Raw genomic sequence first — 27,308 nt, forward strand, 5'->3', positions numbered from 1 at the left:
AGGCTTCTAGGAGCTTCTAGCAGCGAGTTTGCACCATCCCCTGGGATCCTTGCCAGTGTTAAAGCCTGTATCCCTAGAGTGTGCCCCCAAGTCCGTAAACCTTCCCTTGTTCTGTGTTATGGCCCAGTCTCCTTGATTGATCACCCTCACAATTCAGTCCCATGGGTACTTCCCTCTGCCCACCCTAAGCCAGGAGGTGCTGGCTAGGTCTTGTAGCTTCTTTGGTGTAGAGTCTCTTTCTTCCCTCACCAGGTCCAGGACATCCCTGGCTGGGTTATGCTGCAACTTAACCCTTATTATAGGTATAGCAGTCAGGAAAGGAGATGGAAGCAGCTTCAGAACCGGGGCGACTGTTGCCTCATAGGGAATAGTCCTTCCTATTGTCCTCCTGTGCTGGGAGAAATTTTAGCTCTTAATCAGGTAGAATGGGACATGTCTGAGGGCTCAGAGTTTTGAGAAATCTGGAAAATCAAATCTTTGAAGGCTTCTACCCAGATAATGCCATCATACACACACACACCCATACATGTATGTATGCATGTACACGTGTATATGTATATATACAATAAATCCCATCCATATAAAATTATATATATAATGCATTGTATATACATATACAAGGTTTTCCCAATTAGGCCCTGATTGTGGCCCATGAGAGCCGCCTCAGTTGAGCACTTGTCAGCTCAACTAGGCCCTCCAGAGCAAACATTGCCCATAAGAGGAATCTTGCTTTGGGTGGAAAGTGCTAGGCCATTGTCCTACCACCTCACCCAGTCATTGGCTGGGGGCCACTCCAAGAAGAGTGTGCCCTTGGTTCCAATGCTGAGGCTGAGCCTGAAGGACCTGGAAGCTGTTGGCCAACCACACTTCTCACTGCATCCTTTCAAACGAGCTCAAATCTGACAACTCTCTCACAGAAAAGGTGTAAGAAATTTAACAAAACCAAACAAAAACAATCAGCATATGAGGTCCATTCTACTTGTTTTTAGGGAGTTAAATTTTTTGGTTCCGTTTATTTTGTCTGAAGTGTCTTTTCTCCTGCCTAGAAAGCAGCATCCATCTATGCCATCTTTATAAAGCGCCAATATCTTGGGTTACTAGCTCCAAGCCACCCGGCACCACCTTTGGTCTAAATTTTTGTCAGAAATCTTTGCTCACTTCACACCTTCAACAAAATAAGCCCTCCTGCCGATATGGCATAAAAAGAGGTTTTTGTCGTTTCTCCATCTGTGACCACGGAGTATACACCCAGAATACATACTCACTGACTGGCTTACAGCCAACCAGCACTAAACCAGACCAGGCTTTCCTCAAGCACCTGGCACCCGCTCGCTCCCAGATTCTCAAAGTCATTCATTTCTGCCACCATCTTGCAGATCTGGTTAAGCCCAGATTGCATTTCTCCCAGGAGCAGTTCTGCCTCAAGAAGGATGAAGCACTTAATATGGGTCAAAAGGGCTGAGATATAAATATCCTCAAGCGCATGAAAAAGGAAGACCAAAGCAATTATTATGCCACTAGCAGTTTTTTTAAATAGAGCCAACTATTCTGCTTCAAGACAGTTAGGCTGACTACTGGACTAAAACCTTAATAAAGGCTGGGCAAGGAAAATGCTTTTCTGGGCGTCTTCTATTTGAGTCTCATTTTACTTTAAATAGACACCCCAAAAGTTAGATTTTTCTGTTATATAAATATGTGCCTTTCAGAGGAAATTAGTCATTTGAGATCCATAAGTAAATTTATGTGGAAGATTCGTCATGCTAGTAAGCTTAATGTACAAAACCTACTGAATTATCACAAGTTTTGAGAAAAATATTGAATAATCTAGACTAAAAAATAAGTTCCCCAAGCACTCTTGTCCATTTTAGGATAACTTGCTCAAAACTCAAAACTGGAATTACAGGTTTGCTTTTTTTTTTTTTTTTTTGCAGTCGGCATTTAAACGTCTGGTCAGAGAAAAATTTTGAGTAATTTAAAAATTCCCATTGATTTACAGTTTTTTTCTGCTGCATTCAATGATTTCTTTTTTAACAAATCTCACTTTACATATTTTGAATAGTAGACTTAGTTTATGTCTTAGCCAATTTTTCTCATTCTGCATCAAACCTAACACATTTTACCTTGTTCACAATGCCTTTTTTTTTTTTTTAAAGCTTGGCACCTGAGCTAACAACTGTTGCCAGTCTTCTTTTTTCTTTCTTTTTCTTTCCTGCTTTTTCTCCCCAAATCCCCCCAGTACGTAGTTACATATTTTACTTGTGGGTCCTTCTGGTTGTGACATATAGGATGCCGCCTTAACATGGCCTGACGAGCGGTGCCATGTCTGCGCCCAGGATCCAAACCGTGAAACCCTGGGCTGCTGAATCAGAGCGCAAGAACTTAACCGCTCAGCCACGGGGCCGGCCGCACTATGCCTTTTAAATTATTTACTTACTGAAAATTTTTATCAGGAGGGATCTCTCTCCCCCCAGGCTCTCCGAGGACCCTCACTGGGCATCAACGGAGCTTTCCAGGGCACCGTTTGGTTTTTCCTTATGAAAGATCATGCCTCACACAGGTTCCCACGTTCGCGTTTGCTGGAAAGTGCCCTGGCCTATCACGCTGCACAGCCGTGTAGCAGAGAGCAAAGGGAAAGAATAAAACCTAGAAAAGTTTGAGAACGTTTCTTTAAATACTTGGTGCATACCTGTGAAAAATCAGAGCTGAGCCTGTCTGCCAACCGTTCAAAACCAGAGAAACAAAAAAAGACTTTAGTGGAAAACCAACTTCATTTAAATGTTGGAAGCAGCAGCTTTGTGTGGCGTTTTAATCCCATGCTGGTGGATGCTAATTCTGTAACACTATACAGTTGCCTTTTTTTTGGATACAAAAGTAGAAGGGGGGAGTTGCTTTTGTGTTTTTCAGTGCAAAGTGATTCTGATCAGAAAGGACCAAGGTTTCAGCTCCCAGTACCTGACATTTCCATCTGAATCTACTTTTTCTTTTTAAGAGGGGTAAAAAAAGGTCTAGTTTTTCAGGAAAAGAACCTCTCTACGCAATCCTGAAACTGATCTTTAGATTTACTTTTCCTTAATCAATAGAAAAAAACTTGATCGCAACTCAACACTTATCTGACTCTAACGCCGGACTAACTGAATTTTTGGTTTTAAGAGTAAGGGATTCAGACATCATTTCAGGAATCAGAAATAATTGGCAGCAAGTGGGGGAGAAGTGACATGAATTCCTGTTCTACTTAATTTTTTCCTGGTTTACCAAGATTTGGCTTAATATTTCTGACAATTCCTCCAGTGTCTACAGAACAGGTTAGTGACATTTTTCGTAAATACAAATGTTTAAATGAATCCTCCTTCCTGCTCTCTGAACCGCTTCCCTAAGGGCTGCAGTCTTCACCTCGCACGGCATCTCCCTCTGCTAAAGCTGTGTGAGAGCTCTCCGAAGGTCTTTGTACTATTTTCGGCAAAACTGACTAATATTTATTATGTGCTTGAGATTCTAATGCGTGTGCTTGACAACGGAAGACTTACAATAAAACTCTCACAGGGGAAAGTCACTGATTTTCCATGAAAGTTTGGCTGAAGAATTGTGATAGCTTCAAAGAATAAGAGGAGGGTTTTTAATTTTAAGAAGACTGTTTAGAGCTAACTTCACCGTCGACCCTGCACTTGGTGCTCACGCAGGTGTGTGTCTAACGTGGCGCTTGCGTCTGCGTTTGCATCTCAGCTTTACGGAGCGGCACAGACCGTCCCGGCCGTTCAACTGACTGTAACTAAAATGAAAACAAGCACACTTTGGTAATATCCCTTCTTAAATTAATTTACTGGAACTAATCACTGGCTTGTGTGCTAGCTTCTATTTTTATTGTAATTTCAAGGAGCAACCCTGGCGTGGTTCTTTTTTTTTATCATCAATGTATTTATCATTCATTTCACTATGGAAAGTCAGTGAACAGTCTCACACTACTTGTGAATCTGGTCAGTGCTTCAAAATGATGGATTGGCGCCATCCTCTAGAGAAGATGATGGCAAACTCTAAATCCTCTCTCCCGTAGAAACACGTTGTGTTTTAATCGACTATTATTTGACCCTGATTGAGAGCTGTTGTGAAAATTAGGAGAGCCAGGTCTCCCAGAAGACGAGTGTCTATTCTAGAGACACAACATGCTCTATTTAGAGTTGGGTCCTATTTTTCAGTGGCTTCAGAGTAGGTGCCTTTCCTTTACTCATTGTCGCTGTCATTGATTCTATATAATTTCCTGACAATTTGAATGATCTCATTACACTTCCAAACTGGCTGCTCATGGGGAGTCTAATTTGTTCATGAAGCGTTGAACTTAAGGACCTGCTGGCATTCAGGGAATTTCAACCCGACTCAGAACTGTTGATGTTGTTATGTGAATTTGTCCTAGGATGGTTGTGCTGTGTCTTGGGATTTGCCACCAAACACACCTGGTGTTCTGTTTACTCTGGCAAGCTGGGGATTTTTTTTTTCTTTTTCTTTTTAAAATTCCAGGATGAATTATTCATCATTACTTAGAATTTGGGTCTCTTTCATCTTCGCACTTGTACGGCACCAAGGTGAGTACTACAGAATTCCATAAAGCTCTTGATTAGCATGCTCTTGAATTTATAAAGAGACGCTTTTGTTGGAACCATAATTGTCAGGGCAGGTGTACATGTGTCTACAGATACAACAAGAAAAATGTAAATTAAATTCTCTTGTCAAGGGCAAAATACATTAACTTTGAATGATGTTCGCTTAAATTCCTACTTTTTCTTATCTAACTTTGAACACAATTTCTATATACTAGGTTGCTCATGTTAATGGAGTGGGTCTTTAAGAGGATGCAAATTATTTTTACTAAAAGTATGTAGGGTAAGTTTGAGTGTTCACCCCATGCCTGATGATTGAGTTCCATTAAGGTATTTAACTTCTGGCTCAGAGTTTAAAGAATACACTTGTTTTAGCCAAAATTGAGAAGTTGCAATAGCATTAATGTTGGTAACTTATCTATCAGTAGCCCTTTTACAATGGCCAAAAGTCTAAAACTGCCAGTGAAATAAGATAATTACACCCCCAGAGATTTTTTTCTTTTTATCTGCGTAGCATTGCCCAACGTGGGCAAATGCTGCACACATTTCTTTCTACTGTTGTTGGGTTTTAGACAAGAAAGATGGGAAAGTCCACATAGATTTGAAACTTTTATGGCTAAAATTGTGAAGCACCTTTATTTTACTCGTTTGTTTGGTTCAGCTGGAATGTGATTACAAATCTAAGAGAATAAATCTCTAAGGCATGCGTAGCCCTGACATTTTTCCAGGGTTGGGTAAATTGAAACAGTTGTGGCATGCAAACTATAGTCTGAAACTTCGCAATAAGGAAAGAGACCCGCTGACTCTAGCCTCCCACTCCTGCTCTAAGAAAGTATGTTTCATTTGGTGGGGAAAAAAAAGTTCTGGAAACATAGTTATGTTTATTGGGAAATTGGCAACCTAAAGCCAGCCTGAGTAGCGATATTCTTTCTTTTATTAACGCTGATGCTATTGACAGGCCATGCTGTTTACCAGTTAAATTTTCATAGTAGCATTGGTGTCTAAGGTAGAAATTACTGGGGTTTTAATCTACTCGCTTTTATTAAGCACCCTTTTCGTCGTTCAACAAGTATTATTTTTTTCTTTCTTCTTCTCCCCAAAGCTCCCCCCGCCACCGCCAGTACATAGTTGTGTATTCTAGTTGCAGGTCCTTCTGGCTCTGCTGTGTGGGACACCACCTCATTGCTTGATGAGCGGTGCCATGTCCGCACCCAGGATCTGAACTAGGGAAACCCTGGGCCGCTGAAGCAGAGCGTGAGAACTTAACCACTCAGCCTCGGGGCCTGCCTCCTCATTAAATAAGTACTTATTAAGTATTTATAACATCAGATATCTTAATGATTTGTATTCTTCTTAAAATTGAAAAATTTTAGCTCTCCATTCCTTCTTGTTCAAATTCATGAGCTAGTTAGAATTACTCATGGAGAGAAGAATCTTGCAAGTTTGCCTCCCCTTTGGAGCAGAGACAGAAGTTAGGGACGGTCTCCGTGACCACAGTTTTCTGCCTCCTCCAGGAGGGGTATGAATTCTCCGTTTCCCAGGCAGAAGGGCCAACACTGCCCCAAAGATCAATTCATCTTTCCATTAAAAAGATTACAATTCAGGGTGAATTTGAGCCCTATTCACACCTGGGCATCACTCCTAAAAAGTTCCCCATTAAGGATAAACCCATGACATGATTTGATTGATTTATTATTATTAATTTGAGAAAGCTCATCCCCCTTCAAATTTAGCAAGTACCTGTGAATACTGCTATGATAGGGATTATAAACAGATTTTTTAAAATTCCTACCTTCTAGGAATTTGGAATTTGTTACTTCGGGGTAAATATGAAAGTTAGAGAACTGTTCTTTTGCCTACTGACGTGATGTTAAATGAAGCGCATAGGCTGAGCACTCCTGTGATTAAACTGGGTGCAGCATCTCTGAAAAGTTCAGATCTGGTTGGCTTCCCAGAGACTTCCGGGGCTTGGGGAACAATGCTTACACACTAATGGCCGGGCTCGTTTCCCCTGCTTCCCTCCATGTGAGCCGCTGGAAACAGATGAGCTGTCTGTCCAGGCACATCGCCTCTTGCTCCCTGCTCCAGAAGGAGAGAAGCTGGAACCCAGCCAGGCGCCGCTGGGCTGCTTTGTGGCCATTCTGCATTCTCTCTTACATGAGCTGTTGTCTGCCCGCTAAAAGGCTCCCGAAGGAGCAGGACAGTCCTCGGCCAGTAGCTCGCCAGTCTATCAGCTCCATCAGCACAGAGCAGGGACTTTCCCAAGGAGAGGGCCCTGACATGAGAATGGGGTGTTAGCATCTGGGGATGGCAAGCAGGTACCTCAAGAACTGTGGCCAGAAGCCCCCAAAGGATTTGCCCCTTCCCCTGACAACTAATAAACAAATAAAAAGAAAAAAAAGGAAGAAAAGATGATGTTCTATTGTTCTCTTCTCGTTCAAGAGAAGAAAGCGCAGAGGCAGAGAAAGGTCACACCCCAAATGTAGATTATTTCATAGATCTCCTGATCATCAATCACGTAGACCCTGGAGTAATTGTCTAATTTCTCTCACAAAACTGGGTCACCCCTTGCAAGAGTTTGGATGAGAAACTTCTGAGAAAGAAGCCAGGTTGTCAGGAGAGGTGATGACACAGTCACAGGAGGGGAGCTGTGTGTGTTTGTATGATGACTCTCACCTTTGACCGGGACGATAAGTAAGAGCCTTGCGCCTCCTCTGCAAAGAGTTCTCAAGGGCCCGACCTCCCTCACCCCAGAGGATCCCGTGTCTGTCTTTTGTAAACAGGAGCTGGGCAGAGAGCCTTCTCACAGGCCGGAGCTCAATCAAGGTCATTCACCAGCCAGTTACTACAAACCCTCTCCTCCCACTTTTTTCCCAGTTCCAACTGTTGTTTATTTCCTTCTGGGATCTGGTATCTTCTCCTATTGTGCAGGAGGGGGAAAGGGACTCCTTTCAGGAAGACATGAGAGTAGAATTCTTGAGCTAGAAGGGAGCTTCATAACCACTAGCCTCCTTCTCCGTACCTTGCCTTCTGATCAAAGATCAAGCTGTGTAAGCCGTGCCAGACCTGGAGGCCACCTCTCAGTGCTCTGAGAGCTCCAGAGATGATGTCACAACCTGCCAGCCTGTTTTAACCCTTTCTCTCTCTAAAACGTATGGAAGCATAGAAATGAAGCAGGAAGTGATTTCTCCTAAGGAGAAATAGCGTCATTCCCATTCTCTCCTTTCCAGAGGCAGAAGATAACGCACTGTGTACAGCTTAGGTTTAGGATAAATGGAAAGGCAATCTGACTTGCATTTAATCTATAAGACTTAGTGGAAGAAGCTGGCTTTTGCGGATGGGAGGGAAGTAACTTGCCAAACAGAAGAGGGATCTGCCATCTCTCTAACCACCGTCTCTCTTGACAGCTCATCCCAGGGAGCTCATGTATCCATTTTGGCAGAATGACACCAAAACCCCTAAAGTAGACGATGGAAGCTCATCTGAGATTAAGTTGGCCATCCCCATTTTCTTCTTTGGTGTTCCTTACCGCACTGTCTATGTAAGTGGAGACGCAGCCCAGCTGTCGCTCTGTGGCTCTCCCCTTTGTTTGTCATTAAGGAAAACATTTTAAATACCTTCTTCCAGGGCTCTGGGAATGGAGGATTTATTGGCAGCCCAAACAACAAGTTCTGAGATTTCATGAGCTGATAGGTTTTATGATTAAGGAAGTCAAAGGTATATTTAATGGCTAATGTTCATAGTAGAGGAGTATACAGGGCAATAAATTGCTTTTGTGGATGATTAAACACAGAAGTGGAGCAGAGGCCCCAATGCCATGAACATTATTTCTGCTACTCGACAAGATAAAAAGATACAATGAACCACAATAGGAGCAATATCATTTTTCTTCCCCTTTGGGGGTGTGAAAAGTTTAGGCATCTGTTGTTCTTAGGCTTCCTACTAATTTGGAGCAGAGTCAGAGCATAGCAGAGGGGTAATCAACTAGTCTGTAAAAGTTATTTGCAGAATTGGCCACTCTCTTTGGGCCTGAGATATGCCATTGTCAACCCCCCATGAAGAAATGATACCATTTGCTGTCAGAGCTCTCCTGCGTTCTCAGGTTATTATTATTATTATTATTATTATTTGGATCACTGGGTTTGCCACTAGTGAGACTGTTGCATACTGAGAAGGTTCAGAGAAACGGAACTTGCCTTTATCTCCGACCTTAAAGGATTGGGTGAAGCATATGCAGATTATATTATGTCCTATTCTATTCTGTGTCCTTCCCTGGAGGAAGAAATGAATCTCTGAGCACCTCCACCTCTGGCCATCTCTGTATCTGAGACTCTGTCTTCCCCAACTTTTGATGTATAGCTCAGGGCTGGTGCCCATTAGAAAAGAGTTTCCTTTTCCATTACCTAACCAGGGGTGCCTGAACCTGGAGCACCAGCATCACCTGGCTCTTGTTAGAAATGTCACTTCTCTGGCCTCACCCCAGACCTCCTGAATCTGAAACTCTCGGAAGGGAGCCCCGTAATTTGTGTTCGAACAACCCCTCCAGGTGATTCTGATGCCCACAAAAGTTGGAGAACCCCTGAGCTTAACTGCAGACTCTATAGACTATATAGACAGAACACGTCTGAGTCGTTACCAGCTTCCTCTGCTGTCTCTGTGGTTAATTACACCCATTATTCCCCAGCAAACACATTGTTCTGGCATTCTGAAATGCCTTTTGTGCTCTACTCACAGCAGAGCCTCCTTAATCTGTAAGAGCTGATTGTAAGTTTCAGAATGCGTTGACCTGATTTTGGAGACGAGAGAGGTGTGCAGGACTTCCATTCTGGAAGCCTTAGTCTCCCAGACTTATAGAACAAATGTGTTTCGTTAAGCTCCTCTTTCTCCTCCATTGTACTATGTGAGATGGAGTCTGAATAAGTCTTGCCCTTTCAAAAGGAGGGTCTTAACGTGGGGCAGACTAACTTGAGAGCAAATTGTTCTCTGAGTTTCCAGCACTTTGAACAGTGCAGTCTTTTCCAAGCCTCTGTGTTGTTCCTTATTACTTGCAGACAGTAGACGCTCGATGTCCTTGTAGCTGGGTCTCCAGCTTCCTTTCCAAACCCCACACCCTTATTTCCAAAATAGGTCAACATACTCTTGGCCCAGGTACCAACAACTTACCACTGGGATCTGGATCACTGTTAATGTCCATAATATTACTGATTAACATGAACATAACAAACAATTCCCATCACAGGTGTTTCTGTTGCAGAAGCCATACAAGCCACAGGGTTAAATCAGGCTTATTTACCAACGCGTAAACCATATTGACCATACGCATTTTTACCATATGCATATTTACCAACGCATATGACCAGCTGCAGCCGCAGGCAGAGGCTGACTTGCTTATAGGTCCTGTGTCAATTAAGTGTACATATTGGCTTGTGATTTGCAGTAAGGTTTAGTAATTTAATAAGTTTACTAAGCTATTTACAAATCATGAAGAAATCACCATATAAGATAGTTATTTACATGTACAATGTGAAGTATTCATGTCTCCATTTTTATGCAGCAATTATACAAAGAAGCCATCAGTCTGCAAGCGCTGTCATTGAATTGGGCATCTGTAGGTCATAACCTTGTCCTTCTGAGTACAGAGTGGTTGGGACATCAATAGAAGTCCTTTAAACATCTCTCTCAAACAAGTTATGGTTCATCCTGAGATCTGAGTTTGATGGTGGATTATTTGATTTATCTTTTTCTAACATTCCTCTCTTGTCATATAATAGGAATCGAGGTCTAATATAGAAATCCTCAATTTTTTAATTTCTTTGCTTCTGTGTTTCTTTTCCAGTCTATTTTGTATCTGTGACTCTGGATATTCCTTATTGCCCACGTTACCCCCTGCCTGGCCCAACACACACACACACACACACACACACACCTCAGTAGCATTTGATAAGTGTAAATAGAGATAGGATAAAGAACATTCAAATGAGACCGATTATTAATAAGTAATGAAGCTAACCATAAATTGAAAGTGAAAGAAAACCAATGAGTTTGTCTGGAAGTAAACGAACCTCCTAGTTGAGCAATGGAAGATGGTGTTTGAAGGTTCTAATTCAGTAGTTTGCAAGTTGTTTTCCATTCATGTGATTAAGGGAATGTCTGTCTTGGTTTGTGACTCTGAAGTTGTCATTATTTCAGATCCACTGTGCAAACCTCTTATTTTTGTAGGTCAATAACAACGGAGTTGTTTCCTTCAATGTCCTAGTGAGCCAGTTCACACCAGAATCCTTTCCCCTGACGGATGGGAGGGCCTTCATCGCCCCATTTTGGGCAGATGTACACAATGGAATTCGAGGCGAGATCTATTACAGAGAGACCATGGATCCTGTCATCTTGAAAAGAGCCACCAAGGACATCAGGAAGTACTTCAAAGACATGGCAACCTTCTCTGCCACTTGGGTTTTCATTGTGACATGGGAGGAAGTCACGTTTTATGGAGGCAGCAGCACCACACCTGTAATAATTCAAATTTTCCGTTTTCCACTTCATTTCCTGACATCTCATTCTTGTCCATCTTCACTACTGTGAGAGAGTCTAATTGTTAGAGCTGAGAAACGTCAGTTTCCTTGAGTTAAACTAATGAGTCTTGCCACCCACTTTCCAGGAAGCAGAGGGACGTATTGTCCCTAAGCAGTCCAGTCAGCAGGAATATTTCAGAAGATATGTCAGCCCTATTGCTGATCATTGCGAATGCCTAAAAAGAACCCCTCCGCAATTTTCTTGCAGTCGGTAGCATTCCTAATTTGCAGGAGCGTGATTGAGGCACTGAGACCTCATCCAGGCCACATCATAAGGGACCCACCTAGGAATTCAAAGATCCCTTTTCTTGCCAGAGGCACAAATGCCTCTCTCCATCAGCTAATTTCCTTTTTCCCCTCCTTTTTTCACAAAACCTGATAGGAACAGGAAAATAGAGTGCTGGATTTGGGCACAAATGACCTGACTCATTTTATTATATTATGATCTTTTTTTTATTGTGACTGGGGCTGGAATTATTCATACTTGATGCTAATTGGAGTGGGCAGCTAAAGCGTTTCATGACTAAAGTTTCAACATCTGCTCTGAAATCCCAAATGAGCAGTCAAATAAAAGTCAAATAAGAAAGATTATCACCGGCATTATTGTAGCGATAATCAACTTTCTACATAAAGGGACAGAACACAGTTTTCAGGAAAGCCTGCAGCTTGTTTGGGTGACTTTGGTGGTGCAGATTTTTGAAGTTGCAGACGTGTCTTCAACTGTATAATTTCCAGTAAGCAAAGACACTCAAAAATCTGCCCTCTGCTTTTTTAGGATTATTTCCAATTCCATCTGTTTTCCCATTTCCTTGGCAATGAGCCAGTTGTTTAGGGGTAGAACAGAAACTACTGAGTTAGACACAGAGGTGCAGAAGTGCTGAGCTTGCAATTCCTAGCTGCTACGCCAGAAGCACGCTGTTTTAGCACGTTCTGACCAGAGCAGCAAGATACACTTTATCGCTAAGAGGTTCTGGAGAACAGAAAGATACAAGTTTAAACAGCAGATGCGTTGACTAGAAATAACCTCTAAAGAAGCGTACATTTCCCTCTGTCATGTTATGGATCGCTAACGACTCCTCCGGTGATGTTTTATGTCCTTTAAGCCTCATACCTCACAGCGTTCGAATGCAGGATGCCAGCGATCGATAAATTTTAGTGTCAGTGGGGGAAAAAAAAGAGAAGAAATGCCCATCAAATGCTGACCACCATTTTTTCAAAAAAACTTCCACTGGCTATAAAAATGGCAAGATAATTTAGATACTTTCTGGTTTGTACTTTGGAGTAAATGTCTGGATATGGTGAGAACTCTTTTGATGAGGATGAATGAGGTAACATGGAGGTGTTCAGGCTCCATGGAGAGAAGGATGATACACTCCTCCCGAGCTGCAGAGCTGTCCACCCATCCCCGTCTTTGAAATTGGCCCCTGCTCCCATCTCTCATCGTCCCAGGTTTCCTCTTCTCTATAGGAACACATCTTATCAGGCCAACTAAACACTGGGGGTGAGAGGTCCTTTAGAGGCAGAAGGTCGCATGGAAATCAATAGAAAAGGAAGGGGAAGAGGACATGTTCAGTTTAAGAAAGGAAAAATAGTGTTTATTGAGGGCTTTCTATGAGCCCCGTGCTGTGATCGGCTATTTTTGCATATCATTAAGCTCTCACAAGAATGTTCCACTATAAGGTCTCTCTCCGCTTTAAAGAGGGGGAACAGGCCCAGAGGGGTCAAGTAACTTGCCCGAGGGGCAAGAAAAAAGATTTGAACCTCAGAGGAGTCAGAGCTGGGTTCAAACTAAAGTCTTCTAACCCGGAATCCTGAGCTCTTTCCTCGGCTGCCTCCCCCAGGTATCCTTGGAAGTCCTCTGAAGGATAAGAGGGTCTTTCAAGAGTTGAAAACATGGTTTTACAAACACAGATCCAGAGGAGTCTTAAAACTGATGTTGAGGAGATGTGTGTGTGTCTGGGCGCGTGAGAGCAAGAACGCGCATGAGGGTGAACCAGACTCTGAGCGTCGTTAGGATGTTCAGCTGGTTTCGAGGTGACTCCTGGGATCACAAATGGGTTGCTCTCAAGAACTATTTGGACCAAAGATATTTCCAACATCATCTCAGGAGCAGGAATTCACTTCCTAAAGGAGAATCCTGGTCTGAAGGAGAGTCTAATTTAGGCCTTGTACGACCTTGACTTTATGCCTGTCTCTTGAACCCGACCCCGCAGTGACCTTATAGCAATCTTGGGCTGACGGCTCACTCACCTCTGTGTCCCACTTTTTGTTGAGCGGGGCCAAAGAATGGAGGCATATACCTGGGTGACTCTATCGTAAACCCCATCAGCTGCGGCAAGCACAGGGCTTGGGGAGAAAGTTCTCGTTTACAAAAAGGGCTTTTCTTTACTTGCACCTCATCTCCCTCCCTGGGACCATCTAGGATGGGAGATTTGGGGCTTCCAAGATCCTCTCCCCCAGTTTGATTACACAGGATAAGGATGTGGGCCTTCCTCTGAGTCTGGCAGAATGTTAACCAGGATGGTATCAGGCAGCTGGGAAAAGTGCGAGGTATGAATGGAAAAGGTCAAAGCAGCCTCTCCTTTTAACTCTATTTTTATTTGAATTTCCTGAAAACATGTGTCAAGGGGCAGGCATTAGCAAAGGGAAATAGTAAAAGACCGAGTTTGCTACAGCTTGTTTCTGGAAAATGTTTGCAAGGCTTGTTTGAATTTATGTAACATCTCTAACCCAAAAAGTTTAAAATTAAGATGGTGTGTAATGACAGTGCACTAGAAGGTAGCCTGGGTACTCTGGCTCGAATCCCATTCTCTGTTGCTGGGTCATTGCAAAATTTCCAGCAATCCATTTGCCTTAGCCCTCAGTTGTTTTTTTTAATAGTAGTGTGTCATCTTTATCTATTCATTTATTTATTTTGCTGAGGAAGATTCGCCCTGAGCTAACATCTGCTGCCAGTCCTCCTCTTTTTTTGCTTGAGGAAGATTAGCCCTGGGCTAACATCTGTGACAATCTTCCTCTATTTTTTTGTATGTGGGATACCTCCACAGCATGGCTGGTGAGTGGAGTAGGTCCTTGCCCAGGATCCAAACCCACAAACCTGGGCCACCAAAGTGGAGCACGCAGAACTTTAACCACTTGGTCATGGGGCTGGGCTCTAGCCCTCAGTTTTTTAAGCTACAAGATGGGAATGGGCAAAAAAATTGCCCATCTTAGTGTTGGTCTGAGGTACAGATGAGTGTTGAGAATTTTGCAGAAATAAAGTGATGCCTAAATGTTCAATTAGAGAAGCAATTTCTCCCCACAAAGTGCTTTTTAAAAATCACTTCCAACTTCCCTTTTAAAACTGGGAGACATCTCACCGAGATTAGCGGTGTTTTCCAAGAATCACAAGAGCTGAGTCCACAGCACCGCTTTAGTCACACTGACTAGCATTTGCTTGCTCTTCTCCACCCCCTTCCCACACCCCATCCAACCTGCTCTGGGAACAGGTGCATGCAGCTCTTTCCCTGGCTTGACTATGTATTTCCTATAGTTTATTCTCATGCTGCCATCTATAGGTACTTGCATATTATCACAAGTTGAGCTGGGTCTCTGAATTTTCTGTCTGGTTTGGATCAGAGATGTGAGAGGGGCGCTGAGTCAGCCTCCACAGGTTACCCTCAGGCAATTTCTCTTTTAGATGCTCAGCCCCACATGTCGTGCTTTTCCCACTGGAGGTGAGAACATATTCAGAGAGGAGGCAGAGCGTGAGGGCTGGCAACAGAGCAGCTCTGAGCTGCTCGGGGGCAGGGAGAGTGCAAGGGAAAGGGAGCTGCTGTGCGGGAGAGGAGCTCCTGGGCCGGGTAAGTCCTGAGACCACCCATTCCCGTCCTGTAGGTGAACACCTTCCAGGCCGTCCTGGTGTCTGATGGCTCCTATACGTTCACACTCTTCAATTATTATGAAATCAACTGGACCACAGGGACGGCAAGCGGTGGCGATCCCCTGACAGGTCTTGGGGGAGTGATGGCACAGGTAGGTTGTTCTCCACCTCATCCTCCTGCGTGTTTCTGAAGCACTGCATTCTCTCCTTATGCTGCTCAGCATCCTAGAGGAAATCCCGCCAACAGCTTTTAATTAGAGAAGTGTGTCTGATCTTGCAGGTGGACTGAGAGGCCAGTCTTACCCCATCTTTGATACCTTGATCCAGGTGTGGCATGAACTAGGCAGGCCTTTCTTACCTGGAATGGTGGCCCCAGGGACTCCAGGAAAAGGGGGTCTCTTGATTCCAGGTGTGCTGGATTCTGAAAATAAGGTATTTGGGCAAGGTAACCAATGGGGGTGGTGTGTGTGCTCAAAAGTTCTGTTGTCCTTTGTGCTCTAGGCAGGATTTAATGGTGGAAACCTCACCAATTTCTTCAGCCTCCCGGGGTCAAGAACCCCTGATATTGTGAATATCCAAGAGACCACAAACGTCAATGTTCCAGGCCGCTGGGCATTTAAAGTTGACGGGAAGGAAATTGATCCAGCCAATGGCTGCACCTCCAGAGGTAAAGGCTTTCCCTATTCTCTGTGGCAAAGCTGGGTTTGTTTAGCTTAGATTGGCAGGCAGGCTTTTAAGCCACGGGGGCGGACTCGCTCCTCATGCCTTACTCTCTTGACATCGCTCAGCTGGGTAACAGAGATCAAGGTAATTTGAGCGTGCGCATTCATCACACTGGGAGCTGAAACCCGGCATCTGCTACACTGCGGCTTCCGGGGTCCTCGCCTGGAGTGTGAACACACTCCGTGTTCGGAGCAACTCCAAAGTGGATGAGGATCTTGAGTGATTTCGCGGCCAGAGGGACAGAAGGGCGCCCTCCTGTTTAACATTATTTTTGTTGTTGTTGTTTCCATTTCCCCTCTTTCCATTTTTCTTCTCATCTTTACTCCTGCTCTGCCATCTGCACTTTGTGGATCCACAGGAGTGGGCGAACGTGGAGCAATGCCAAATCTCTATGAGAGGAAATCAGTACTTTCTAGTATGACCAGAAGGAAAGGAAAAGAAAGTGTCATAGTCTTTAGGGGAGCTTCTCCTAAAATCCTCCCAGCAGCCCCCAAACTTGCGGGGATTTGGGGAGAACCAAAGTGGGCTTTAGGTCTGTGTGAACAAGCTGGAGTGGAACCTCTGTGGGTTTCCTTTACATTGGCATCCAAAGTTTGGAGCCCTCTCTGAACGATCAAAACCACTTGTTGTGCAAAACAGTCCAGGACTCTCACAGGAACATCCTGGTTTATAGATTCCTGCTTCTTATGTGTCTAAAAGTTTTCAGAAAACAGGATTTCGGTTAATATTTCTGCTTCCAGGACTGGAGGCTGTAGCAGCTAGAATTAGTAAGTCATCCATCTAACCATCCATGCACCCCCCACCCAACTACCCATCTCCCCTTTCATCCGTTCAGCCATCCAGTCATTGCATCTTTCCAAAGAACATTTTGAGAGCCCCAACGAGGTGCAAGCCACTCTGCTAGGTGCTGGAGATGAAGGAGCTCCCGCCTCCCATGATGCTGCTATGGTAGAGAAGACCGCCATGGAAACAGTGATGACACAGTGGAAGACAGAACATGACAGACATGAGTGCGGGGTGTTGTGGAAGTACAAAGGATGACCCTGGAGAAGATGTCTCCAGATGTCTAAGAAAGGTTTGGGTTGAGGTGAAGATTTCAGGCCTTCCTGATGAAGGTTTCTTGCCCTCCTTAGATAGAAAGCATGGCCTGGTGACCTGCGTGTCTCAGCAGCTCTGGGGGGCCTCAGGTTTCTCTTTTGGCTCAGCTTCAATTCGTGTAACATACAGAAAAGCCATACTCACCTAGTCTGTAATGCCCATGCTCTCTGTCCCCATCCCCTGCTCTGTGGTTAGGCTTAGCAAACCTCTGCTTTACTCTAAGGAAAGGTCGTTTGTGTAGATGGCCTGCCTGGACGTCCTTGCCTCTGTGGAATCTAGAAAGTCCTCAGAATAAAATAAAGTGTTCAGAATAGCAAATAAATGTTTTGGAGCTAAGCTAGTGTTAAACTGGAAAGGAAAGAATCTAGTCCACAGCTCAGCAGGATTTCAGAAGGGTGCCCTCTTCCCTCACAGAGTGTAAGTACCACTTTGCCTAGTATCTCTGACAGATACCAAACCACTACTCCATTATCTCTCTCCCTTTATGACGTGGACTAGGGACCTACCCAAAGCCTCTCCCGCTTTGTCCAAGCATCACAGAGCTGACTGGCTGTGGCCATGCAACCTAAGCACCCAGTGACAGCCTCGCGCCTGAGTCCTGGGAATGAAACGCTGTGATAATGGAAAGTATTGGCGCGCCGAGCTGTGGAGCTGGTCAGATGCCAGCCGCGTACAAAGTCCCCACTTTGACTTCATTCTTTTCCTCCTGAGTTATGGGTTTGGGTTTCACATACAGGACAAATTCAATATCCTTCTACAGACTGCTGTGCGTTTTTATGTGCCACTGGACATACATCAATCTAATGAGATGGGGATCTGGCCGGGGTGATGGCAGGGGAAGTGTGCATAGCGCCGGTTTATTATATCATCATCTCGCAAACAAAATTATCTCAGAGAGTCTACCTTTTGGTCCAAACCGCCTCTATTCAAAGGCATTTTCCTCTCATTTATTGCAAGCCTGAAAAAAGCAGAGACTGGAAATTGTTCTGAGTGGAGGCTGTTACAGTATATGCAGCCTGGACTAGAGCCAAAGAGTATTGAGGTTTGAGGGGCCTGTTTCCAGGGCCAGTGAGTATGACCTGCTGGGAATATGAATTAATCTGTTATCCAATTTTGGGGCCTTATTCTCAACAGGTATGAAGCATAATTGCCTGTTGAAACATAATTGTATCTGCTGGACAGATATGGAAACGACCGTTCCTGAGGCCCCCATGCATTCTGCTTGTGTTAAACTTGTAACCTTGCGCTCTTCCCTAGGTATTGAGTTTTATAAACACTTGAGCAATTTTTTCAAACTACAGTTTCAAACTATAGTTTCTCCTGGTATATGGCATTTTTATTACTTTTTTTAATGTCGTGTCTTTGATACTTTCCTTTTCAGACATTCTCAATTTACAAATGCTTCTACCTCTGTCAACACGTGCCAAACTTTTATAGCATCACTGCTCCCGGTGAGGCACAGAGAAGAAAATAGCATTGTCCACATGTCACAGATTAGAAAACTGAGCCAGATGGAAGTTAAGTCAGTAGTCTTAGATGTTGGTTGCAGAGTTGTGGCTATTGCCCACCTCTCTTGATTCGCGCCCCCAATCCAGGACTAGATCACAGCCCCCAGCCCCGAGATGCTCCTATTTCAATTTGAAGGTTGATATTGACAACTGGCAAATTTCAAAGTTTTTGGTGGGAGAGATCAGTTCGCTAGGAAAATGGTTTCAAGGACTGATTGTCTACCAAATAAATGGTAGTAAATATTTTAAAAACTAGCATATCCCTTAAAACCATTCCCCTCCCCATCCTCCTTCTCCTCCTGACCTAGATTCTGTCAAGAAGTTCTGTGCAGTGGAGAAAGAGAGAGAAGTTCTGGCCTTGGACAGGGCCTAGAGCGAGAGAGAAGACAACTTGTATAGGTGTAAGTTTTGCCTAAGCAGCATCTGCAGGGTTAAGAAGCCTTTGAAGGCGCCAAGCCAGTGGTCAGCCCTTTCCAGAATTCTCCCAGGGAGCCTGGGGTTTAAAATTATGCATCTGACTCCTGATTCGTGCTATTGAGCTTTTCTGGCACATTCTGGACCCCCAGCTAATTGTTGTTGAATGGGTGGATGAGTGAGCAAATGAACAAATTCGCAAATGAACAAACAGTGTTATGCGTTACCTGGGCCAGCATTCCTTCTTTTGAAGACCCTCCCTCTTATTCCTGAAATGAAGGATATGGCTCCTGTGTGTCATAGCCTTTCCCATGGATTAAGACAGTGTGTCTTTCCTTGAATAAGAGTGTGCTCACCAGCCATGGAGATGACAATGCCAAGAGCTTAGACTGGATTCAGACAGACTCGGCTTGGAATCTTGGCTTCACCAATGAGTTGCTGAGCGATCTTGGAGGAATTACTCAACTGTTCTTAAGCCTCAGTTTCCTCACTTGTCAAATGAAAGCGACAATGCCTGCCTAGTAGGGTTCTTGTGTGGATTAAATGGTACAATGCAAGTAAAGTGTTTAGCCCAATGCCTGGCACAGAGGGTAAATGCTCAATAAATGTTGGCTCTAATGTCATTATTCCCCAGGACAGTTTCTTCGGCGAGGGGAGGTGTTTTGGGATGACCTGAACTGCACCATCAAGTGCCGCTGTCTGGATTTCAACAACGAGATCTACTGCCAGGAGGCCTCTTGTAGCCCCTACGAGGTGTGCGAACCCAAAGGCAAATTCTTCTCCTGCAGCCCCGTGGAGACCAGCACGTGCGTGGTGTTTGGGGAGCCCCACTACCACACCTTCGATGGCTTCCTCTTCCACTTCCAAGGCTCCTGTGCCTACCTGTTGGCCCGACAGTGTTTGCAGACTTCCAGCCTCCCCTTCTTCAGTGTGGAGGCCAAGAATGAGCACCGGGGGGGCTCAGCTGTCTCCTGGGTGAAGGAGCTCTCTGTGGAGGTGAATGGCTACAAGATTCTCATCCCCAAAGGAAGCTATGGAAAAGTCAAGGTGAGCTGCTCTCCATCCTTCACGGGGAGATGGAGAAGCTGGAGATTCTTCAGCCTGGGGAAGATTTTCCCAGATCTACTGGTTCTACTGTTTCCTGTTTGTACCAAAGAGAGGCATGACTCTTGCTGTCTTGCAAATATCTTGTAAAGTTCTTTACTAGGCTAAATTTTTTTTTAGTACAAGAACTAACCTGAGCTCTCTTTTCGGCATGTCTATCTGCTGTTCATCTTAAAGTGCATTTACATACCTAGTTCCCTCATAAACACTGGCATGCGTACACACACACACACACACACACACACACATATACACACATCCAAGCTCAGAATTAACTGGGAAGAGAGGTGAGTTCAGTTTCTCATGGACCTGGCTTGCAACAGTGGCAGCCACATGGCCGTGCCCTGGAGATGGTGTAAACACAGTACAAACCCATAATTTAGTACAGCCTTTGATTAACAATCCTCACTCCCCATCCCATTTGCCCAAGAGCGGCTGCTTCAGTCTCAGAGAAATCTCCAGATGGACTGGCGTCTCCAGAGGCACTGCCTGTGCAGGCACCCAGAGCCGGCTTGGGGACTTCTTTAGTGAAGCCTGGGTGGGAGGGTCTCGTGCAAACTCTGCCCCAAACACCCTTTTATGAGAATCCCCACTCCTGCCTGGAATAAGAGAGAAGAACCTGGGTCTCCACTGGCCTGTTTAGCACGTGCACACTTCCTGTCACCGTCTACCTGGATTTCCAACAAGGTCATTGACAAGAGAGGGAGAGCAAAAAGCCACTAGCAATTATTCAATTTGTGGAGGCCCCAATTTTCATGTTAATGAAGACCTTGTTGCAACCCTGTATTTAGTCAAGCAATAATAACCGAGACCACAGGGCCTGATTGCTACAACCCCGTGCAGTCCTTAATCCCCACGCATGGAGGTCTTCACAGGGATTACACACCAGAACTGATGCCAATGTAGGGATTTCTTTCTTTTTTTAAATATGTGATGTAGTTTTAATTGATGCAGCATGTCCAACCAAAGGCAGGACCGAGGAACTAGTTCCGCTTTTTCTGGCTCTGCCCTTCCTAGTCTGTGCAGCTTATCAGTGTCATAATTAGAAAAGTGAGCTGGCACTGTGGTTGAAATGCCAATTTGCTCGTTATTCGGTTAGTCTCCCTAGGGACAGCTCTGTCTATCAAATCAAAGGTAAGGGTTTGGGTACAGAATTGTACCCACATGAGTGTGTCCCTTTGAAATTTACATTGTGCTGTTGAGCACTGTACCTGTCCTTGTAGAAAGATGCTAACATTTCAAGCTAGAAAAATGTTCACTAGCTTTCCCCTCCTTCCTGTATTGTGGGGATGATGTGTATAATATCTGTAGTTGAAAAGAAAGCTTCATGCTTTATTCTCACTTTCCATTTTGATTAAAATTCTTTTTCACACACAGTCAGACATTTTTTTAGAAGGAAAGGGGCACCGTCATTTCTTTCAGGCCCAGCAGCTCCGCTAATCTGCGTGGCTCTTCTCCATCGTCCAAGCATAGGGCACGGGTTCTTCAATTTTCCGTAGCGACAGGGAGATGTGGATGTGAATGTAAATGTTTCAGAAAAAAAAAAGGTTATGTGACTCCGACTGCAAGCTGACAAAGGCTTCCTTTTCCTTTTGCCAAATGGCTTCCGAGTGTCTCTGAATACACCTGCTCTGCTGCGGAGGCTGGCTCGATGGACGGTACAGCCTCCACCCAAGGTGAAATGGGGACAGGCAGGGAGAGGGGTGGGAAGCAAAAGGAGCCGGATACGCCTGCCAGGCAGCTGACTTCCTCCGACACACTGGGCCAGGCTGGCAATGGCCACTGAGCTCTCTGTCTTGCAAAGGACAGATCGCCTTTCTCCATATGCTGGGTTAGGAATTGGGTTCTGTATATGGGTTTTCCCCCTCTGAATTCTTCTCAAGTAACAAAATAAACAAATTAGGATTGTATGTGCTAATGGGGACGAAAGACAGCCAGCTAAAATCCACATATAATAACATCTCTTTCTAGCTAATACTTATCAGTTTTCATATTTCTCTCCCAGATAAACCTGAGTAGTTTAGGATGTTCCAGTGAAAAGAGTACCAAGGCCAAATAGCCTATGGTGATGAAGAGCTCAGACGCTGGGGTCAGATCTCAATCCCTGTGTCACCGCTGCCAGCTGAGTGACGTCTTTGAGCTTCCTTTTCTCCGTCCGTAAAATGGGGTCATGGGGTCTAGGAGGCAGGGCTCCTGGGCTGTATTTGGGACTTGGCTACCCATCCTCAGCACTGGGCTAGAGCAGCAGGGAGCAGTGGTGACGGCAAGGCTTTGGAGCCCAGCTCGTGGGAGTCGGGCCCTGTCACCTCAAGTCATGCAAGCCCTGAACCTCAATTTCCTCATCTGCAAAAGGGGCAATGATAAGGGCCTTCTCAGGTTGTCATGAGGAGGCAATGGAATAGCCACGTCTGCAATATCTAGCACAAAGCCTGGCACATTGTTGGCACTCAATACACACTCGCCGCCATAGTGCATTCCCACCACACTCTCTCTTCATTCTAAGACCTATGCTTCCACAATTCCACTTCTCTCTTCTAATCTTGCCCCTACCCACATCCTGGGAGAGACACTAGCAAAGAGGGAAATGGCTAGAATACAGGGAAAAGGGAAGCAAAGAGGTAAGATTCATCAACCATTAGTCCAGAGTTGAGGACTGGGACTGAGGGAATAAAAGAAATTATGCATCGGAGTAAGAGTTCTTTGGGAGCTCCTACTCTGAGCACTGTGGGGCACAAACATGAGGACTTGATAACTTGTGGTTTAAACTGAGACATGCGTGACAGTGAAAGGAAGTACAATGAAAATGTACACCAGACAAAAGGTATAAACTGAGAAATACCGGTGCCTACGGTGAGCCTAGGGATAAAGTCAGTCTGAGTGGGACAAGATCTGATGCAGAGAAACCAGAAGGACATTTGCAATACCCAGAGACATTCCATCCCATAGCTTCTGCTTTGAGACACAAATACAGCCCTTTGTCAGCAGGAGCTTAAGTGAGAGGAGAGGAGAGCACTTAGCAACGGATGTATTTGGCATTTACAATTATGCCAATCTTGAGGAAGCTTTCACTTTCTACATGGCAGTGTAGAACAATACATAATAATAATCCAGTGCTCTTGCTAGTTGACCTTCCTTATAGTATGGCTTTTCTCACCATTGTTGGCTACCTCACTACCTAGGAGATGAGGATGCATCAATCAACTCCTAGGTTTTTCTTTCTACTTGTAGCTCTCTGAAGGATGTCTTATTTCTCAAGTCTCTTTTTCTTGTCCCCTTCCCTCTCTAAGTCTTACTAATCCCTGGAGACAGAGAATTGCACATGGCATCTGCTATGGTACATCTTGGGAGTGATACTGGGACAGTCTAGTGTTTCACTTCCTAAACAACTCAGAAAGTAGCAGCAGTGATGGCAGTAAGACCTTTGTCCTTCTTGTGTGCCAGAAATCAGTATGGGTCCAGGGAAACCTGGAAAGCAGACGTGCACTCACAGAAGCCCACCGAGGACTGTCCATCCCAGCTCGCAGATGTGATGTCTATAGGTGCTAGGCATGGCAAGTGTGAAAAACAAGAAAATCAACTCTCTCTCGGAGGCTTATCAAGCCACCTACTCAAGTGAGCCAGACACTTGGGATACAGTCTCAATTCTTCCTGCATTTTCCACTGCAAAAAACCACAGGTCCTGCTGAATGTGCTCCCTGATCTCGTCCCTCCCTCTCCATGCCTGCATGTAGTTCAGGCCTCATCCTCCATCGTCCCTGGACTCTTGCTGCAGTTGCCTGGCTGATTCCTCTGCTTCTCATCTTGACATGCTGGCAGAATGGACCTTCTCAAATGCAAGTCTGACTATGTCATTCCATTGCGTAAAACCTTTTGGGGCTCTCCCTACAGATGAGCAATCCCAGTGGTTATTTTGTTTTGTTTTAAAAGATGGCTTCAAAGGCCCTCCAAAGTCTGTTCCCAACAAAGAAGCCAGACAATTCTTTTAAGACGGAAGTCAGATCATGTCAATCTTTGGCTCTAGACGCCCTCTTGGCTGTCCATCTTGCTCAGAGTCGAAGCCAGAGTCTTTACAACGGCTGACAAGGCCCTCCCTGTTCTAGCTGCTGTTATCTCTCTGACATCATCCACCTCTGCCCAATCGTTGCTCTCTCTGCTCCAGTCACACTGGCCCCTGAGGCCCCGGGAGCACCCGGGCACACTCCCGTCTTAGGGCCTGGCTGTCCCCTCTGCATTAGCCACCCTCACCCCAGATAACCGCATGGCTTGCTTTCTCATCTCAAATGTCCCCTTTCTTCCCTGACCGTCCTATTTAAATTTAGAAACCCTCTTCCTTGGCACTTTTGATCCACATTCCCTGCTTTATTTTTCTGCAGAACACTTTTCTAACATATGTATATATTTTACTTATTTATTTTGTTTGTTGTTGGTCTCTCAATGAACATATAAGTTCCATGAGGCAGGGATTTTTGTCCATTTTGCTCATTGCTAATCCCAACCCTTAGACTAGTGCTTGACACACAGAAAGGGCTAAATTGCTGTTTGTTGAATGAATGGATCTTGCCCATGTCTCCAGCTTCACCTCCAGCGCCTCTTCCCTCTGAAGCCCAGTAGCTCCTCGACTGTCCCCATACTCACGCAGCTGTTCCTAAGCACCTGCCTTTCTTCTCTTGTCCTGGAATTCCCTGCCCCACACTCTTCCTTTGGCCACTTCTATCTATCTTTTAAGACCCAAGTCAGATTTAATTGCCTCTAGAAAGCCTTATATGACTCCTTCAGGCTGGATTACGTGTTCATTTACTGTTTTGCCATTGCATCACCCATTAATGCACATTTAAAACAATATATTATAAACATCAACTTGTGTCCCTCTACCTCTGTAGACCGAGAGCTCATGATGGACAGGGACAATTAGTTTTTTATTTTTTACTTCTCAGCACCTAACATAGTGCTTGGTACCCAGTAGGCGTTCAAATTTGTTGGGGTTGAACGATTACATGACATAGTCTTGGTATCAGGGAGTGACAGGGTGAAACACTCAGAGAATAATACTAGGGAAGCCTCAAAGCTAAATTGTGGGGAATGGCTTACAGCACCCATTTCAGCTGGGAGGAGGGGTCAGGGAGGGCTAAAGGCAGTGAAGGGTCATGGAAAATATGTGACCTAAGCTGAGACTTAGAGAATGGATTTATGGGAGTGAAGAGGATAAGCAAAGTAACTAGTGTTTCAAAAAAAGACTTGAAGCTAGCCCTAGAGCCAGCCAGGAAGGGTGGACAACCACCTGGTCCTCAGCAGAGTCTAGAGTGGCGCTAGCGATGCATGTCTGCCAGAGCTCAAATGCACAGTGCTCGACTGACCCTCGCTAGCCTGCTCTCGAGGGTGCCCCCAGGCCTCTGCCTTATGGGAGGCAAGTCCCTGGAGCCCGGACATTTGGGGGCCATTCTCTCTGGAGCACTGAATTGCTCTGCCTCCCTTTCCTGAGCTCAGTTGGACCCATTGCCCTGGCGCCTGCTCACCTGCCTTTTACTATTACTGTTGTTGGCAGGTTAATGACCTAGTGACTTCTTTGCCCATCACCTTAGACTTGGGGGCAGTGAAAATCTACCAGAGTGGCATGTCTACTGCTGTGGAAACAGATTTTGGGCTCTTAGTGACGTTTGACGGCCAGCACTACGCCTCCATTTCCATCCCAGGCTCCTATATCAACTCCACTTGTGGGCTCTGTGGGAACTACAATAAAAACCCGCTGGATGATTTCCTCCGCCCGGACGGCAGGCCAGCCATGTCTGTCCTGGATCTGGGAGAGAGCTGGCGGGTCTACCACGCCGACTGGAAGTGCGACTCGGGCTGCGTGGACAACTGCACCCAGTGTGATGCCGCCACCGAAGCTCTCTATTTTGGCTCTGACTACTGTGGCTTCCTCAACAAGACAGACGGCCCCCTGTGGGAGTGTGGCACTGTCGTGGACCCCACGGCCTTTGTGCATAGCTGTGTGTATGACCTGTGCAGCGTGAGGGACAACGGGACACTCCTCTGTCAAGCCATCCAGGCCTATGCTCTTGTGTGCCAAGCCCTTGGCATTCCGATTGGAGACTGGCGAATCCAGACTGGGTGTGGTAAGCTGGCATCTCATCCAAATGGAAGGCCACTCTTGTGCAGGGGGGCAGGAGAGGGTGTCTGGGCTCCTCAAAAATCTCCTCGTTAGGGCAAATTGCCTGAGAGTTAGGGTGAGTGAAATATCACAAATCAGAAAGAAGGAACTATGAAAGGATCTTTACTTTTTTCCCCACCCAATGTCATAGCCAGAGAACAAGAAACCATTGATGAGCATAAATGATCTGGAAACACGCAATGCGTGGCAGGAAATGCTCGGCCGGAGGAAGGCGCTATAGCAGAGGAGGGTAATCCCAGAGGGAAGGGGGAGGTGGGCTTTCCAGAGGTGGAGGTGGCCATTGAGTAAATGGAGGCACTGGCCTGAGTAACCAAACAAAACTAGCTTTGTGGAAAATAACTCCCCTCCCCCATGGGACCGACAGCGTTTGTTCCCTGGCTCTTTCTTCTCCATTTTCAGTCCCTTTAGTTTTGTGTCTCTTGCTCTGGAGCATTTCCCCTGACCCACTGCTGCTGGTTGAAGACGGGGCTGCAGATGGGGAGTCTAGAATACTCGCTAGAGTATTTTCTTCTAGAAAGAAGCCCTTTTTCTGAAATGCCAGGTGGTTAGGAAAAGCCCCAACAGTGTGGGGAAATCCAGCTTCTTTGGAATTACACTTTTGGATTAAGCATTTTGTACCATTTGGTTCTCTTGTTATTTTTTCCTTCTAAAACCTCTTTCTTTTCCTAGTTATGTAAATTTTTAAAACAAGCAAAAAAAAAAAAAAAAAAAAAAAATCCAACACCCCAGCTTCTTGGAATTTTCTTTCTTTCCTGGTCCTTGGTTTTTTCCATCTGAGGAAACAAAAAATGATAATCCTTGCATTTGAGAGTGCCATGGAGGTGAGAAGATATAAAAGTTTCTCAAAGTTCCAAGGCCAGAGGGAGATGTTTTTCCCATCAGTATGGGTTGGATTCACAAAATCATCATGTATCAGATTTAATTCTTAGAGAACTGATCAAACAACTAAGAGACAGTGTATTTTTTCCTCGTCTTTCTTTTTTTGCTATGTGCCTGACTGGCCACTGCTATGCCTGGAGCATCCACATCCTGATTCAAGTTGAGATTAAATATGGCTTCTCTTTGATCCTTGTATAACCCAAGTGCATGCAAATTGCCTCACTAAATTTTTGCTTACAACGCCTATTTTTTTTCCTCTGGTACTACTTTCCTGTCTTCCACATTCCTTCTTCCTCTCTCCCTCTCTCAGCTGTTAGTGGGATGAACTGTATTGAACTCAGAGAGCTAGTTTACCAGGCCCTTGAGCCCTGCCTGTTGGATTCAACCAGACTC

The 27,308-nt window shown here is 45.0% G+C and overlaps 1 protein-coding gene across 5 annotated transcripts in view; it reads left to right on the plus strand.

Moving 5' to 3' along the window:
* Positions 1 to 2,902: 2,902 nt before the first annotated feature.
* Positions 2,903 to 27,308, plus strand: part of TECTA (tectorin alpha) — a 68,294-nt gene continuing 43,888 nt past the window's right edge. For 3 of the 5 annotated variants that reach the window (XR_011541373.1, XM_070625060.1, XM_070625062.1), the window contains exons 1-8: positions 2,913 to 3,302; positions 4,510 to 4,574; positions 7,997 to 8,130; positions 10,809 to 11,096; positions 15,035 to 15,172; positions 15,522 to 15,687; positions 19,398 to 19,810; positions 25,410 to 25,980. Coding sequence is in view for 3 of the 5 variants with exons in the window: in XM_070625060.1 (XP_070481161.1) it covers positions 4,511 to 4,574; positions 7,997 to 8,130; positions 10,809 to 11,096; positions 15,035 to 15,172; positions 15,522 to 15,687; positions 19,398 to 19,810; positions 25,410 to 25,980 (1,774 nt within the window). In the remaining 2 variants the exon portion in view is untranslated. Of the gene's footprint in view, positions 3,303 to 4,426; positions 4,575 to 7,996; positions 8,131 to 10,808; positions 11,097 to 15,034; positions 15,173 to 15,521; positions 15,688 to 19,397; positions 19,811 to 25,409; positions 25,981 to 27,308 lie in introns of those variants that run through there. The other 2 variants (XR_011541374.1, XM_070625061.1) reach the window with 2 other exon arrangements.

This window comes from Equus przewalskii, chromosome 6, assembly GCF_037783145.1.
Source record: "Equus przewalskii isolate Varuska chromosome 6, EquPr2, whole genome shotgun sequence".
Taxonomy (NCBI): Eukaryota; Metazoa; Chordata; class Mammalia; order Perissodactyla; family Equidae; genus Equus; species Equus przewalskii.